General features: G+C 39.3%; 1 protein-coding gene and 1 non-coding gene across 2 annotated transcripts; one reads left to right on the top strand and one right to left on the bottom strand.

Annotated features, from left to right (window-relative positions):
* Nucleotides 1–134: 134 nt before the first annotated feature.
* On the top strand, nt 135–14,727 carry GPN3 (GPN-loop GTPase 3). Its single transcript, XM_037816931.1, has 8 exons — nt 135–267; nt 2,899–3,007; nt 6,326–6,493; nt 8,594–8,718; nt 9,325–9,440; nt 9,598–9,694; nt 12,507–12,635; nt 13,168–14,727. The coding sequence occupies exons 1-8, from the start codon at nt 220–222 to the stop codon at nt 13,225–13,227; spliced, it is 852 nt and encodes a 283-aa protein (XP_037672859.1). The 5' UTR covers nt 135–219; the 3' UTR covers nt 13,228–14,727.
* Nucleotides 8,218–8,321, bottom strand: LOC119519666. The gene has a single exon (XR_005214068.1). It is a non-coding gene; the product is annotated as a U6 spliceosomal RNA (small nuclear RNA).
* Nucleotides 14,728–15,792: the final 1,065 nt, after the last annotated feature.

Here is a 15,792-nt window from a genome sequence, read left to right as displayed (position 1 = left end):
GTTCCCCAGAACGCTTTTCATATGAGATTTGGTACGCAGGACGCTCCGTAGTGAGAGGTGTGGCACAACGGAAGTTGCAGAAAGGAACTCGGATTGCGATTGGTCGGGTGTGTCGTGTTCCGGGAACTCAGCAGGCGTCGCGCGAAGGCCGAAGGGGGAGTGTTCATCAGGTTCTCGCTTGTGTGTGTGGGGCTGCTGGGGGGAACCCGGAGGGCTGAAATGCCTCGGTACGCGCAGTTGGTCATGGGACCCGCAGGTAGCGGGAAGGTGAGGATTTTGCGCGAGGAGGAGAGAAAAGTCGGAGTCCCTGGGTAGAGAGAGGGGTGTTCCTGTTCTGAGAGAGGGGGCGGTGGGTGTGTGTATTGGGGACCCTGAGACTGAGCACCTCGCTTCTGTTCTCTGGGCTTCAGTGTCCTCTTTTTTTCGTTTTGAAAGGGGAGTAATAATAATTGCTAATATTTATTGGATATCTCTGATTGAAATACTGCTCTAAATGACTCATTTATTTTCCACAGCAACCTGACGAGGTAGGTGCTATCTATTCCCGTTTAACAAATAAGGAAACTGAGACACAAGAAGATTGTTTGTTGCCCAAGATTACACAGCTGTTAAGTGACGGCTGAAATTTGAACCCAGTTTTGTCTAATTCCAGAACCGTACTACTGTCAGGCCTTGCCTCGCTCAGAAGGGATTTAAAAACGGGGTCCATTTATCAGTGTTTCTCAGAGCTTGGGACTTGGACTTCTGGTAATTGAGATGGTTTTAAGCGATACATAGACACAACATTAAGGAGCATTGAATCCTATGTAGAGAAAGTTATTGTCTCTTCAGTTCTCTTGCTCTTATTCAGTTTGGTGCTAGTGTATCTTGAACACCTCTTTAATCCCCAAGTCTTTTCAGGGAGCAGGACTTAGACTCAGAGCTTTTGACAGGCAACTGTATTTGGCTAGAATTAAAAGCACTTTAAAGTTTCTAACTTTATATAGTTACCTTCAAGTTGTGATAAATATAACTTACTTTCTCTTTACAGCAGAGATACAACTTTTTCTTACAAAAAAATTACTATTAGGGGCACTCAAGTATGGTAGAAATGGTGAGGATATTGCTGAAATAACAGAAGTTTGGGAAGCATTAGTCTGTGGAGGTGTTTTGTGGCTTCAGTCTTTAATTTAACAAGCATATTGTTCTAACCCATTGTCCTATTCTGGGTACAGGAGATACACATGTGAATAAGATATGGCTCATGTCTATCCAGAGCCTGCAGTCTATTTTGAAAGACGGATAGGTGACTTGTCATTTAAAATACAGTGTGATGTGTAGAAAGGGCATCCTAGGCTGAGGTAACAGTATGTATAAAGGCACTGTGGGGAAAGTGTGAGAGAAGTTATTTCTAAATTCCCACATTGATTTTTGGACTGATTTGTTAAGTAATAGCCTTCATTCTTTCATACAAGTTTTTGATGCTTACTGTCAGAAATACTCATTGAACACATTCTTTGTGCCAAATACTGTTGTGCTGGTTTGAATGTATTATGTCCCCCAGAAAAGGCCATATTCTTTGATGTAATCTTGTGTGGGCAGATGTGTCAGTGTTGATTGGATTGTAATTCTTTGAGTGTTTTCGTGGAGATGTGCCGCACCCAACTGTGGGTGATGACTCTGATTGGATAATTTCCATGGAGATCTTATCCCATCCATTGAGGGTGGGTCTAAATTAAATCACTGGAGCCATATAAATGAGCTGACAAACAGAAGGAACTGAGTGCAGCTGAGAGTGACATTTTGAAGAGGAGCTACAGCCAAGAGGGACACTGAAGAATGCACAGGAGCTGAGAGAGTAGCTGCAGCTGAGACAGTTTGAAGACAGCCATTGAAAGCAGACTTTTGCTGCAGAGAAGCCAAGAGAAGAAAAACGCCCCAAGAGCAACTAAGAGTGACATTTTTGAGGAACTGCAGCCTAGAGAGGAACGTCCTGGGAGAAAGCCATTTTGAAACCAGAACTCTGGAGCAGACACCAGCCATGTGCCTTCCTAGCTAACAGAGGTTTTCCAGACACCATTGGTGATCCTCCAGGTACCCAATTGTTGATGACTTACCTTGGACACTTTATGGCCTTCAGACTGTAACTGTGTAACCAAATAAACCCTCTTTATAAAAGCCAGTCCATTTCTGGTGTTTTGCATTCTGGCAGCATTAGCGAACTAGAACAGCTGTTTTTGTGAAATAAGACACATCCCTTCCTCTAAAAAGACAGTGGGGTACAGACAAGTACCATATGACTATAACAAAGTGTAATGACTACATGAGGGGTAAAGATTCTCTAAAACAAAAGTTGCAAACTGATGGTCCACCTCCAGGCTATTTATTGACCTCAATGTTCCTTCATGGAATACTGTTTTCCCAGGTTGGTGAGCATATTTCCATCCTTCAGGTCTTGGTCCAGACATCCCTTCTTCAGAAACATTATCCCTGACTATGTTACCTAAAGCTTTGTTTGGACTATGCAAGTCCTGGTGGAGATACTACATGTTAACTGCTGTGCTGGGCAGTCAGAAATCTTCCCTTTATATTCAACTTTTGTCACATTAGAGCAGTAAGGAGCCTTAGTGGTCATGGAGGCCATTCCAGTTAGAGACAAGAAAATTGAGGGGCAGAGTGAAGAAGCAGTTTTCCTAAATTTACTTGTGAATCCAGTCCTGGTTTGGTTTGCAGCCCAAACAGATCCCTGACTCCCAGCCTGGTGCCTCTTGCTTTGTTTTCAGTCAGCCTCCTGGTTGATGAGGGCATATTTCTGGTCTTAGTAGACACTGCCCCAGGGGATTTGGAGAGTCCTGGGAGATAGGGGTTTAGCACTTTTTTGCCTGCTGCTCTAACCTCTCTAGTTTTGTGACATTACAGAGCACCTACTGTGCCACCATGGTCCAGCACTGTGAAGCCCTCAATCGGTCTGTCCAGGTTGTGAACCTTGATCCTGCAGCAGAACACTTCAATTACTCTGTGATGGCTGGTAAGTCCTGAGCAAAGTCCTTACCCTCTTCTAGGAAAATTAAGAGAGAAGGGGAGGCAGATGAGTGCTGGTTGTTCAGCACAGAAGCTAAGAAATTAATTACAGTTTGGTCCCTTGGTTTCCAAATCGTGATGAATGGGAAGGCTTAGTGTTATGTGGTGGCATCAGCTCATGATGTCATGTGTATGTGATAGCATCCTTTTTTAGTTCTTGATGTAAGAATTCAAAGTGAATGGACTTGTCCCTCTCCACTCTTCCCTTGTATCCTTTTCATGCTTAGTCCTGCTGGTATACTGCTGATCACACTGTAAATGAGCAGCCCAAGTATTTTTTGTTTGTTTGTTTTTTAATTCTTTTAATTCATTCACTTATCTTTTGAACACCTACTTTATGCCAGACATCAGGGTTATAGCAGAGAACCAGACAGGCACTATCTCTGCCTTCATGTACCTTTTATTGGGGCTATTAAGCATTAAACAAAATGATAAACATATTAGATAAACATGTTAGAGATTGTGATAAAGACTACAAAGAGGATGATCAAAAGGAGTAATTGGGGGAGATTGCTATAGGTAAGGTGGTCAGGTCAGATAAGACTTGAAGGATAGGAATTTGCTTGCGAAGCTGGATGAGGAAGGGAGGCAAGCATTTGAAGATGAGGGAACATTGAGGTCAACAGATTGCCTGGAGGTGGGACAGGATTTGGTATGTTCCAGAAAAATAGAAGATGTCATTGAGCTGGAGCATAGAACAGGACATGAGGAGTTAACACTTTATTCTGTCAACAGGGGAATACCATTTGAGGGTTTTGCATAGGGGAGAAGATTGTCATCTGATTTAATATTTTTAAAGATAACTCTGGCCCTTGGATGAAAAATGGACTCCAGGAAGTCAAGAGGAGATGCAGGGACCAGTAGTATGGCTCTTGTGGCTGTCTAGGTGTCTTGGAATAGGATAGTTGTGGTGGAAATGTAAAGAAGCAGATGGATTCAGTATGTATTTCCCACATAGAATTAACAGCATTCTGTTGGGGGTGGAACCAGGAATGTGTAGGAAAGGGAGGAATCAAGAATGATTCTTAGGTGGCTGACTTGAGCTGTTGAATGCATGATGTCATTTACTGAGGAGAAAGACAAGGAGGTTTAAGTTTGGGGCAGTTCTCTTTGTCTTTGTTAAATCTGAGATGCCTGATAGATATGAAGAGGTGATCTCAAGAGACAGCTGGATATAATAGTCTGAAATTCAGGAAAGAGGTCTTTCCTGGGGATATAAATTTGTGTGTCAGGAACATATTGATAGTATATAAAACTACTTGCCTGGATGGAATCACTTTGGGAGAACGTGAGGTTAGAGAAAAGGGCTCAAGACCAAACCTGGAAGCTGTCTCATCTTTAGAGCTCTTATACAGGGGGTGGAGTAAGAGAGATAGGAGGGAAATCAGGAAAATGTTGTGTCACCGAAGCCAAGAGGAGAGAGTGATTGGAGAAAGAGGTGATGGTTATGTATTCCTGAGGACAGAGAAGTAGCTATTAGATTTGGCAACATGGAGACACTGGCAACCTTGATGAGTGGTTTCAATGCAGTAATAGGGATGAAAGCCAGATTGGAGTGGTTTGATGAATGAATTGGAGGTGATGTAATGTAGGCATTGAATGGAAGCAACTTGCTGGGGAAGTTTTGCTGAGAAAAAGAACAGAGAAATGGTGTGATAATGGAGGGAGATATGAGGGTCAAAGGAGGTTTTCTTTTAAGATTGGAGATAACTGGAACGTGCTTGTAGGCTGATGAGAACAATCCAGTAGAAAGGGAGAAGAGAAGGCTCCAGAGAGAGTGGGAATTGCTGTAAGAATGAATCCTTGAGAAAGGTGAGGGGCTCTAGAACAGGTGGAGGGTTTTGCCTTTGTTCAGAGTGGTGGTGCTTATTCCATTGTAACTGGAGGGAAGGCAGGGTAGATAGGAATGGAAGCATTTAATACTGCTGGTAGGAATTTGAGAAATTCTCTATTAATGGCGTGTGCAGTTATTGGCTAAGAGTGGCTGGAAGGGAGGGAGTGAGGCAGGTTGAAGGGAGAGGAGGGGTTTGAAGAAAAGGCATTTCATTGCTCTGGGACCTTTCAGTTGCAACAAACAGCACTCAAGCTAGCTTAAGTAAAAAGAAGATTCATTAGAAGAAATCAGAGGGTCTCTCACAAAACCCAAGAGAAAGGCTAAATGAAAGACTAGAACCCAAAACAAGAAAACTAATGGGAACTGAGGCAGGCTTTCTGTCTGTCTCTGTCTTTTATCTCACTCAAGGACCAGTTTTTTCTGTCTTAGGATGCATGTGGTCTCCCCAACCCCAGATTCACATCCCTCTCTGGTCTGAGTGTCTTACAGACTAACTAGTGGCCTTGATTCATCTTTTAGGAGATGAATTTTATTTTGTCAGCTTGGGTCAGATGTTTATCCCTGAGAGGAGTACATAGGAAGATATTAGTATAAACCTGGCTGTGAGTGAGGCACGGTTCTCCATGAATGGAGATTGTAGGTTTAAGCACAAAATCGTAAGCTAGAAAATTATAAGTACTAATTTCTAAAAATTAATGAGAGAAGAGAACCAGGCATGTGCCCGAGTTTTTAAAGCCCCTACTCTAAGTGTGTATGTACATTATCTAATTTGGTCTGTGTCCTCTACTCCAGGATACAAGATCCCCACCACCACTATCAGTTGTATAATTAAGGAAAGTGAGGCTCAGGGAGGTTAAGTACCTTCCGTAGGGCCATCATGTGAATAAATGGTGGTGTTTTTTTTTGTTGTTGTTTGGTTGTTTGGTTGGCTTTGTGATACTTTTTTAAAAATAAGGATACATATTTACATGGTTTGAAATGCAAAAGGTACAAAAGAGTAAATACACAAGAGAAAATCTCCCTCCCAGCTCTATGTCCCAGTGATCCAGCTCCCCTCGCTGGAGGCAGCCAATGTTACCCCTCCCATATATATCCTTCTACAGATAGTCTATGCAGAGAAAATCAAATTTGTTTATGTCTTAAGTATATGTGGTGAATTTTTGTCTTTTTTTTTTTTCTTTCTTAAGCACAAATGATAGCATAATTACTTAAGAGTTCTACACCTTGCATTTTTCACTGAACAGTGTACCTGGGAGACAGTATTATGTCAGTACTGAAAGAGCTTTGCCCCTTTTTATGGCTACATAGTATTCCACTGAATGGCTGTGCAGTAATTTAATTAGTTCTCTATAATAATTAGTTGTTTATTATTTGTGAGGATAATTTTTGGATGAACATGCTTATATTCTGAGCCTTGTCTATCCTTTTCAGACATCCGGGAATTGATTGAGGTGGATGATGTAATGGAGGATGATTCTCTGCGGTTTGGTCCCAATGGAGGATTGGTATTTTGCATGGAGTACTTTGCTAACAATTTTGACTGGCTGGAGAACTGTCTTGGCCATGTAGAAGACGACTATATCCTTTTTGACTGTCCAGGTAGGTCAGCAATTTGAATGTGTCATTTTCCGTGAAGCTGTGATCATTCTGTCCTCAGTGGGAGAAAGTGGAGTGTGCATTTGTAGCTCTACACTGTACTGCATGAGGTGCAAAGCTCTTCCTTGGTTCTAATTCATTCATTGTGTTTATTGAGCGCTTACTTTGTACACTGGGAATACTATAGAGAGCAACGTAGTCATGGCCTCTGCCCTCAGAAATCACAGTCAAATGAGGAGGAAGTGCTAGGCAGTATAAACAAAAATCATCCCAATAATCATTTAATGTGCAGTTGTGACAGGTGCCCCACAGGAGTAGCACAGACCATCAGGTGGCAGGGAGCTTAGGGGAGGCTTCTGAGCAAGCGGCCTTTTAGCTGGGCCATCAGGGTGAAAGTGATGGAGAGAGCAGACCAGGCAGAAGACACAACATGCTGCAGGCCTTGAGGCAGGAAGGAACAAGGAGGATTGAGGGATTGAAAAGGTCAGCATGGCTGGAGCATGGTAACAAAGAAGAAAATGTCATGAGGTGAGGCAGGTGGGACCAGATAATCACACACAGCTTCTTAGGCCATAATGTGAATTGTGGACTTGAGACTAACTTTGCATTGATCATTGGTGGCCCTGATCCCCACCCCCAACCCATTCGGTTTCATTGATCATGCATGCGTGTACAAAAGAGAGCACACGTCATAAGGATGCAGTTTGATGAATATTTCCAAATGGCATATGCCTTTGTAGCTCTTTCTTTTATAAAAAAATTGTATTGTGTTAACAAATGTATAACAAAATTTTCAGTTTTAATCATTTTTAAGGGTACAATTCAGTGGCATTAATCATATTCGCAATGTTGTACCACCATCACCACCATCCATTACCAAAACTTTTCATCACCCCAATCAGAGAGTGTGTACCCATTAACAATAACTCCTCCTTCCCCCCTCCTCAGCCTCTGGTAACCTCTAATTGTAGCACTTTTTTTTTTTTTTTCATGTTTTTCTCAAGATGAAATAATTTGTTTTTATGAAAATAATTTGTACTCATTAGGAAAATATTGGGACAACATAAAGAACAATGTAAAAATTGTCCCCAAATTCCCTTATTCAGAGATAGCCATTATTAACATTTTAGGGAATATCCATCCAGAGTTTATACATGTACATATATTTATACTTTATATGTTATTCTTTTGGCTGTATAGTTTTACTAAGATCAATACCCAAATATCCTCAACCAAGCAATTACGTACTTGCATTCTTGAAGGAAAGCCTTTACTCAGTTAAAAATAACTTGATATAACACCATTCTGTCACTCCAGAAATGAGAAGACTAATATAATTAAAACTTACATGATGTTGGGTAGAGAGAGATGTGTAGGCTGTAGCCATTAGTAGATGCTCACTATATGAATATTTCTTAATTCAGCCATAGGATGAGAGTAGGGTTGTTGTTGGTTTTTTTTTTTTTTTTCATTTGTCTCGTTTGCTCTTTTTTCTTTTAATATGCGTGTCCTTATTTTATTACTCATCTGACCATACACTGGATAAAGGTGGTGTCAGTCACAAGATTTTTACAATCACATGGTCATAAGGTAAAAATTCTATAGTTACACAATCATTGTCCAAGATCAAGGCTACTGGGTTACAGTTCAACAACTTTAGGTTCCTTCTGGCTATTCTAATACACTAGAAACTAAAAAGAAATATCTATAAACGATTCAGTAGTCATAAAAGTATGGAATGCTTCACAAATTTGTGTGTCATCCTTGCACAGGGGCCATGCTAACCTCTGGTATGGTTCCAATTTTAGTATATGTGCTCCCAAACAAGCACAGTACTTAACTTTTGATTGGCAGTAAACTAAAGTATGAAGAACCTAATTTTCTACATAAAGCTGGATAGTTTGCTTGGGATTCCCCTGGTGGCAGCACCTGAGGTTATGATTGCTTTGAAAAACTGTAAGGCCCCTTAAAAATTCAATGTATTACTGCCAGGTGTTGACTTGCCCCCCGCCCCACCCCTTTTTTTAATGTCTTATGGGGAAATTTTCTTTCCTCTAATTTGATGATTTAATATATTTCCTGTTTGTTATGTTCTTCATGTAGGTCAGATTGAGTTGTATACTCACCTGCCTGTGATGAAACAGCTGGTCCAGCAGCTGGAGCAGTGGGAGTTCCGAGTCTGTGGCGTTTTTCTTGTTGATTCTCAGTTCATGGTGGAGTCATTCAAGGTATGAGGATAAATCTGTTTTGAATTCTAAAGCATGGGTACAGGCAGAGATGGTGTCCTTTAATCGTGTGATTCTGGATATCGCACAAATTATATTCCAGAGTTTTTAAATACCCCTTATTACTAAATTATGATGATAATGTATTTTTAATTTGGTAAAAAAGTAAATTATGATGAGTCACATAGGTTTTGAGGAGCTACTTATCAAGAAAAATGAGGCAGTTATAAAATAGTCTTTTTTGTTTTTTACTCTGTTACATAACTTTTTTTTTTAAATAGTCTATTTCTATTGTTCTTTTGTCCAATTTATAAATTATCTAAAACAAATTTTCTTTCCTTTTAGTAGCTCTTGGGGAGTATTCGTTGTAGAAGGAGGCTAGAGATGTATATTCACTGTAGATTAAATCTACCTCTTCTTATTCTCACCTTTGGACACCAAGGGTTGACCATCTGATTAGTAAACTGTCTCTTTTTCTTTTAATATTAGCATTTCTTTTACTTAGGCCAATTTTGCTGCAGTTAGGAGCAGAAGCTTCTCTTAGGCAGAGACTAGGGAGCTTTGTCGGCAATAGCTGACTCATCTTCCTTTTTCTATTTCCTCCCTCAGTTTCTTTCTGGCATCTTGGCAGCCATGAGTGCAATGATCTCTTTAGAAATTCCACAAGTTAACATCATGACAAAAATGGATCTGCTGAGTAAGAAAGCTAAAAAGGAAATTGAAAGGTGAGTTTTATCACCACTCATCTGTTAGCATCAGATCTCAGTTGCAAAGATGAAGCTCTTAAATTTTATTTAGATGTGAGGTCCTGTCAGTCTATAAATTAAGTTTCTTGATTTATTCTTCCCTTTTTTTCATCACTCTTCTGTGTCACTTTTAAAGGTTTCTAGATCCAGACTTGTATTCTTTGTTGGAAGATTCTGCAAGTGACTTAAGAAGCAAAAAATTCAAAAAATTGACTAATGCTATATGTGGACTGGTAAGTGTTCAGATATAGTTTTTTTTAAAACGACTTGGACTTTTTTTTTTAAATAACCCATACCATAAAGAGGACCTGGATAAGCAGTTCTATTTTGGGTACTCTGTCATTTCCTCTTACCCACGAAAACAGCTCTCTGTGTGGAGGCCCTTCTGAGACGCAGGGGAGGGATGGGTCGTACTGCAGCTGTGGAACCTGGTCAGAATTTGTGGTTAACTGCCCAAGAGTCAGCATTTAGTTACATTAACTTTAATGTAACTTTAACTTTAATACTCAATTTATGATCTGGGAACAATTACAAGATTGAGCTCTAGGAGTTTGGCAAATTTAGTTACTTATTTTTTGTATGTTGTTTAGTTTTTAAGTAGAGGTTTTGCTTATTTTTGTTTTATATTTGTTCTCAAATGCTTAGAAAATGATTATTATGCTGAAAGCATTAGCATGATAAACCAGTTCAAGAAGCAGAAACCCATGCAAAGGCGCTCAGATAATTATAAGGGTGTCCTAATAGGGGACAGACAGGCACTTCTAAATTAAAATTCCTTGCTCTTGTTCTGTAGGCATCTGGGTAAAAACAAGTGAAAGAAACATCAAATCTGCTTCAGAATACAGAAGATCTTGGGTGCCACTACCTTTAGACATCTCCAGCCACAAATGTCCTTAGAGCAGCAGTTCTTAAAGTGTGGTCTCTGGAACAGTATTATCAGCATCACCTGGGAAGTTGTTAGAAATGCAAATTCTCAGGCTCCACCCAGGACTCACTGAATTAGAAATTCTGAGGGTGGAGCCAAGCCTTCCAGGTAACTCTTATGAGCACTAAAGATTGAGAACCCCTGCACTAGAGAAAGAGTTCCAAAGTACAGAAACAGGGCCCTTCTGGGACAAGTTGGGTTGCTTGTGAGCAGCCTAGGACACCCCCACAGAGGAGGTGCATGGTTTCCTCCTCTTGCCTCATTTGGGAGCAGACACTGGTTGGTCAGATCCTTAGGCTTTCAAGTCCTTGGCAGGGGACTGTCAAACTTTTGTATAGAATTTTAGCGGATGGTTTGGAAATGATACTGAGTTTTTGTTTACAAGTCAGTTTTGCACAGGAAAGTGTCTAAAACGAGCTTAAGCCAAAAGGGAACTTAATGGTGCTCACAACTGAAAAAGTCCAGGGGTTGATCTTGACTCCAGGGGGATCTATCTTGACTTCAGGTTTGGCAGGCTCTGGGGGCTCTAACGATGTCTTCACAACCTGGTCATTTTCCTTCTCTTGGTTTGATTCTCTGTTACTCCTTTCTCAACAGACTCTCCTGCTCCTTGTAACAAGATACAGTCAGCAGCTCCTCACTTTCATCTTCACAGCTCTTGGTGCAGCAAAAAGGAGTATGGTTTTCTCAGTCAGTCTCAGTTGTCAGTCAGGAACCCACCCCTGAACCTGCTGTGGCCAGGGACATTCAATGCACTGGTTAGCTGACCTTAGGCCCTTGCCTGTCCCTTGAGTTGTAGGTGGGAGTCAGCACCACCTAAATCCCATGGACTGAGAATTGTGGGAGAGGGGTATTTTCCCAGAGAGAATCCAGGATTGTAACCAGTAAAAGGAGTAATGGAGTCGTACAAGTAGCAGTGTTCATGACCATCGACCCATCGGATGGTATTGACGTTTTATTAGAGAATAATAGCTCTGACCACATCACCTATTTCTCAAGAAGAGAAACCTTGAATTTAATACCTGACAGGTTAGTCTAGCTGACTACAAGTTTACTAGAATTTCCACAGTAACAATAATTTTAGCTGCCATTTTCCCCCTCTGTGAGCCTTTGCATGCAATCTTAAATATTTATGTCTGTTCCCTACAATAGTTATATAAGATGCCATTAACGCATAGATTTTGTATCTCAAATGACTGGGTCTGAATATTGGTATTTTCCTGGTTTTCGGTAGACTAAGGGGTGAAGATGGAGGTGGGGGGTGTGGCAATATCATAATAGCGATTCTCAGAGAACCTAAAGGCAGAAAGCACAGCCGAATCTTCTGGGAAGTCAAGTTGGGAGATCCAAGTCAGAAAGCAGGACCTCTTTCTCCATTCCTCAGCAGCCCGTATGGTTTTGCCCACTCTGTACCTTGCTGCTCAACACACTGATCTTGCCACGTCCTTGAGCAACTTCTGAATCATTCTGCAGATGACTGCAGCTCTGTTACATCACTTCACTAGGGCCTAAAAACAATTGGCTACTTTCTCTTTGTCTCTTGGGTCCAACTCCAGAGAGAGTAAATCTCACAGGCTCAAACAGCTTTTCTTTGGTCAAAGCACCATGAGTCAAATTTGCTGACAAAGCAATGGATTGGTAACCCCAGGTCAGGTGTTTACCCAGGTCTAGTCAGTGGCCAACATTCCCTTAAGAAAAGCACAGGCCAACCCTATTTCCTAGCAAAGGGAGGGGATTTAGGATGGCCAGGCAGCAGTTTAATTTAGAAGTAGTTATTGGTGGTAGCCGATAAATTAACTGATATGTCTAGTATTCCAGATCATTTTAGGAGTTGAGAATTGCTTATGCCGTTATGAAATATCCAGTGGTTGTTGAATTCAGATAAATATCCATGAAATAGTTGTGTCCAGTTAAGTAATATACCAACGAGTGTTCTAGTAGATGAGAGATCAAAAAGATCAATAATGATCTGCTGATGTTCTGTCTCCAGCTCTTCCAGCCCCGACACGGATGTTTTTAATCAGAAGTACAAATGGTTGTAAAAGACTCAAATATAGGTTGAATGTTGTTATATTTTACACAACTTCAGAATGAACCTTTCTGAAATTCCCAACTTCTAGATTGACGACTACAGCATGGTTCGATTTTTACCTTATGATCAGTCAGATGAAGAAAGCATGAACATTGTATTACAGCATATTGATTTTGCCATTCAGTATGGAGAAGATTTGGAATTTAAAGAACCAAAGGTAATTTCCCAGTTTGGGGTGTTTGATGGCTTTTGGTGGAAATGAGTGCCGGAACTTACTGGCCTCCTACAAAATCCAGGCAACTCCTTAAATTAATTTTTGTCTCAGTGGTGGCAGTAACCTGGGCTTTTCTGGGTGATATCTGAGATTGACTCCTGTGTCAACAAGCAGTATCAGTTTTACTCTACCTTTTGTTGATGCAGTATTATTCTCTTTGTAATCAGATATTGGGGATATGTGCAAAAAGGAGGTGAAATTCAATTAAACTTGGACTGCCCTCACATATGTCAGAGAAAAGACTGATGGGTTGAGAGTCACTGTGAATGTAAACACAAGTGGACTTGCTTCCAATGAAGTATGAGTACTTTACCACATGTCTGGAAAAATTCTATCAATCATGTCTTTTGTTACTATTGACCATTACTTATGGCATTAGCTCCTTGTAGAATATTACCTGAAAAGCATGTAAACATATTCAAGGTGTAGCTGAGGGGAAATGAATATATTTTCTATTTTGTTTCCTTTGTGTCAGGAACATGAAGATGAATCCTCTTCTATGTTTGATGAATATTTTCAAGAAGGCCAGAAATGAATGAAGATTTTGCTAAAATGTAACTATATATGTGAAAAGCTTGTGACTGAAACTGCAGAACATTATTCTCTTAGGACGATGCAACAGTAGAAAGCTACATATTTTAATGAAAAATATAATACTTAGCGCTTTGCAGCATGTATGAATCGAGTTCTGAGTTATTCTGAAACTGCTGCTGTTTAAAGTGGAATCATTTGGTATTATTTTGACAGTATCAGTTTAGAATTTAAAAGTTGAAATTGAAATGAATGCATATAGATTTGTATATAACATAAAGTAGCACCTGTGGTACAGTTAGGACCAGTCTAATTTAATTTTACTGTGTGATTTTTGTTGTTTTTGAGGGGTTTTCTGGGGAGTGGGAATTATTTTAACAAAATATACATATGTGTATATGGTCAACAGAAAAAATCTGAAAGGATATAGCTAAGAACATTGCTTTACCTGTATCTTCCAGTTTCTCTACATTGAAAATGTATTATTTCTATAATTAAAAAATTAAAAGTAACTTTTTTGAAATACATATTATATATATTATATGTATAGAAGAAATAGGTAGCACAAACCTTTCATTACCCTCTTGTTTTTCAATCAGAATTTGAAATACTCAGGGCAAATGTTTCAGTGAGTAAGTTTCCCTAAGTAACAAAATGTAGGCAGTGCTTTTTTTTTAATGCAATTTGTAGTCTCTGAGAATTTAGAACAAGAAATGATGTGATTTTTTTCCTTTTAAATTTCTTGCTTCAGTGTTTCTGAGTTCATTTGGTTGGGTATATGAGCAGGCCCTGGGAAATGACTAGTCAGTAAACAAATACTTATTTCTCAGCATCCACTATAGGCCAGTTACTGTGATTTAGTAAGTGCTGCCAGGCATTGTGTTAAGAAACGCTTATTTACATAATCTATTTCATTTAATCCTCATAACAAACCAAGGTCATTTGATGAGAGGTCATCCATCTGATTCAAATTAAGCTCTTATAGAAAACCTGCATCTCAAGTTAAATTTTTTGGTTTTTTTTTTTTTTTTTTTTTTGCTTTGTAATCAGTATATTATGGAGACATTCATACATTTCAAGAATCGCTTAAATTCCGATATCTAGATTTAAGCCTGTGAACATAAGTTGACTTTAAACATATGATTAAACCTATTCATAATTTGTTATACTACCACCATTAAATTACAGTTACTTTGGAGCATAAGTTAAATGGTTTAAAGTGCGCCTAAGGCACACCTTCCTGTCTCATATATGCAGATTTCTCCACATAAAGATCACTTCACCTTAACTTCTAAGTTACCCAGCTCCTGCAGTCACTACTTTGGAGCTTATCATGGTCCAAAGAGAAGCAGGGAAAAATGTAACCAGGACTGATCAACATATTAATACATATATTTTTAAAAAGGCATAGCAGGGTGGTAGATACCTGAAACTATCAAACTACAACCCAGAACCCATGAATCTCGAAGACAGTTGTATAAAAATGTAGCTTATGAGGGGTGACAAGGGGATTGGGAAAGCCATAAGGACCACACTCCACTTTGTCTAGTTTATGGATGGATGAGTAGAAAAATAGGGGAAACAAACAAACAAACAAACAGACAAAGGCACCCAGTGTTCTTTTTTCCTTTAATTGCTCTTTTTCACTTTAATTATTATTCTTGTTATTTGTGTGTATGTGGTAATGAAGGTGTCAGGGATTGATTTTGGTGATGAATGTACAACTATGTAATGGTACTGTGAACAATCGAAAGTACGATTTGTTTTGTATGACTGCGTGGTATGTGAATATATCTCAATAAAATGAAGATTTAAAAAAAAAAAAAAAGGTATAGCAGAAGGGAATGCCACTGTAGAAGACCATGCCCTCAAGAAGCAGCATATTATGATAAATCTATTCTTTAGAAAGCAATCATTTCCATTGCTGATACCACAGACTCAATTATTACTGTGCCATCTTCAAATAACAGTTGAGGCAACAGAATAAATGCAGAAGCATCACAACAAATCCCACTTAATACAAACAACTATATAGACCAACACTTCTCTTCAATTAAGTTTTTTTTTTTCTGATTGACAGTTAAATACAGTTTTAATTTCATAGCTTAATGTTAATTTCATAACAGTGAAGGGTCATAAAATGAAGTCAACACATACCTATACCTAGTATTTCATGCTAAGCTGGTCCATGTATACAGCGAAAAATGATTACAAGGTATGGCCTAACAAATGCCAAGGGGACTTTTCTTTTTTTAAGCCAAAAATAGTTTTTACACATTTTAAACTTTATCTTGCACACTGAAGTCTTGCTAAGAAAGTGAGAGCTTTTATATTTGAGTTTATTCTTAATTTAACTTTTAAAACACTACTCTAGTTGAATATTAAAACAACAGCAATAGCAAGTAGTGAGAATATTATTATAATCCTTCACTTATTCACTATTGCATATAAAATGTCAATAGTGAGTGTTATTCACTGGCCCCCACCAAGAGGTTTAACAATGAACTCCACCTCTGGGATGATGTTCGTCACCTTCCCCTGCTTCTCCATTGTAATGGCACTGACTTTC

The sequence above is a fragment of the Choloepus didactylus genome, chromosome 23, assembly GCF_015220235.1.
Source record: "Choloepus didactylus isolate mChoDid1 chromosome 23, mChoDid1.pri, whole genome shotgun sequence".
NCBI classification, from domain to species: Eukaryota; Metazoa; Chordata; class Mammalia; order Pilosa; family Megalonychidae; genus Choloepus; species Choloepus didactylus.
The sequence above is the reverse complement of the archived record's forward strand: the minus strand, read 5'-3'. Positions and strand labels throughout refer to the sequence as shown.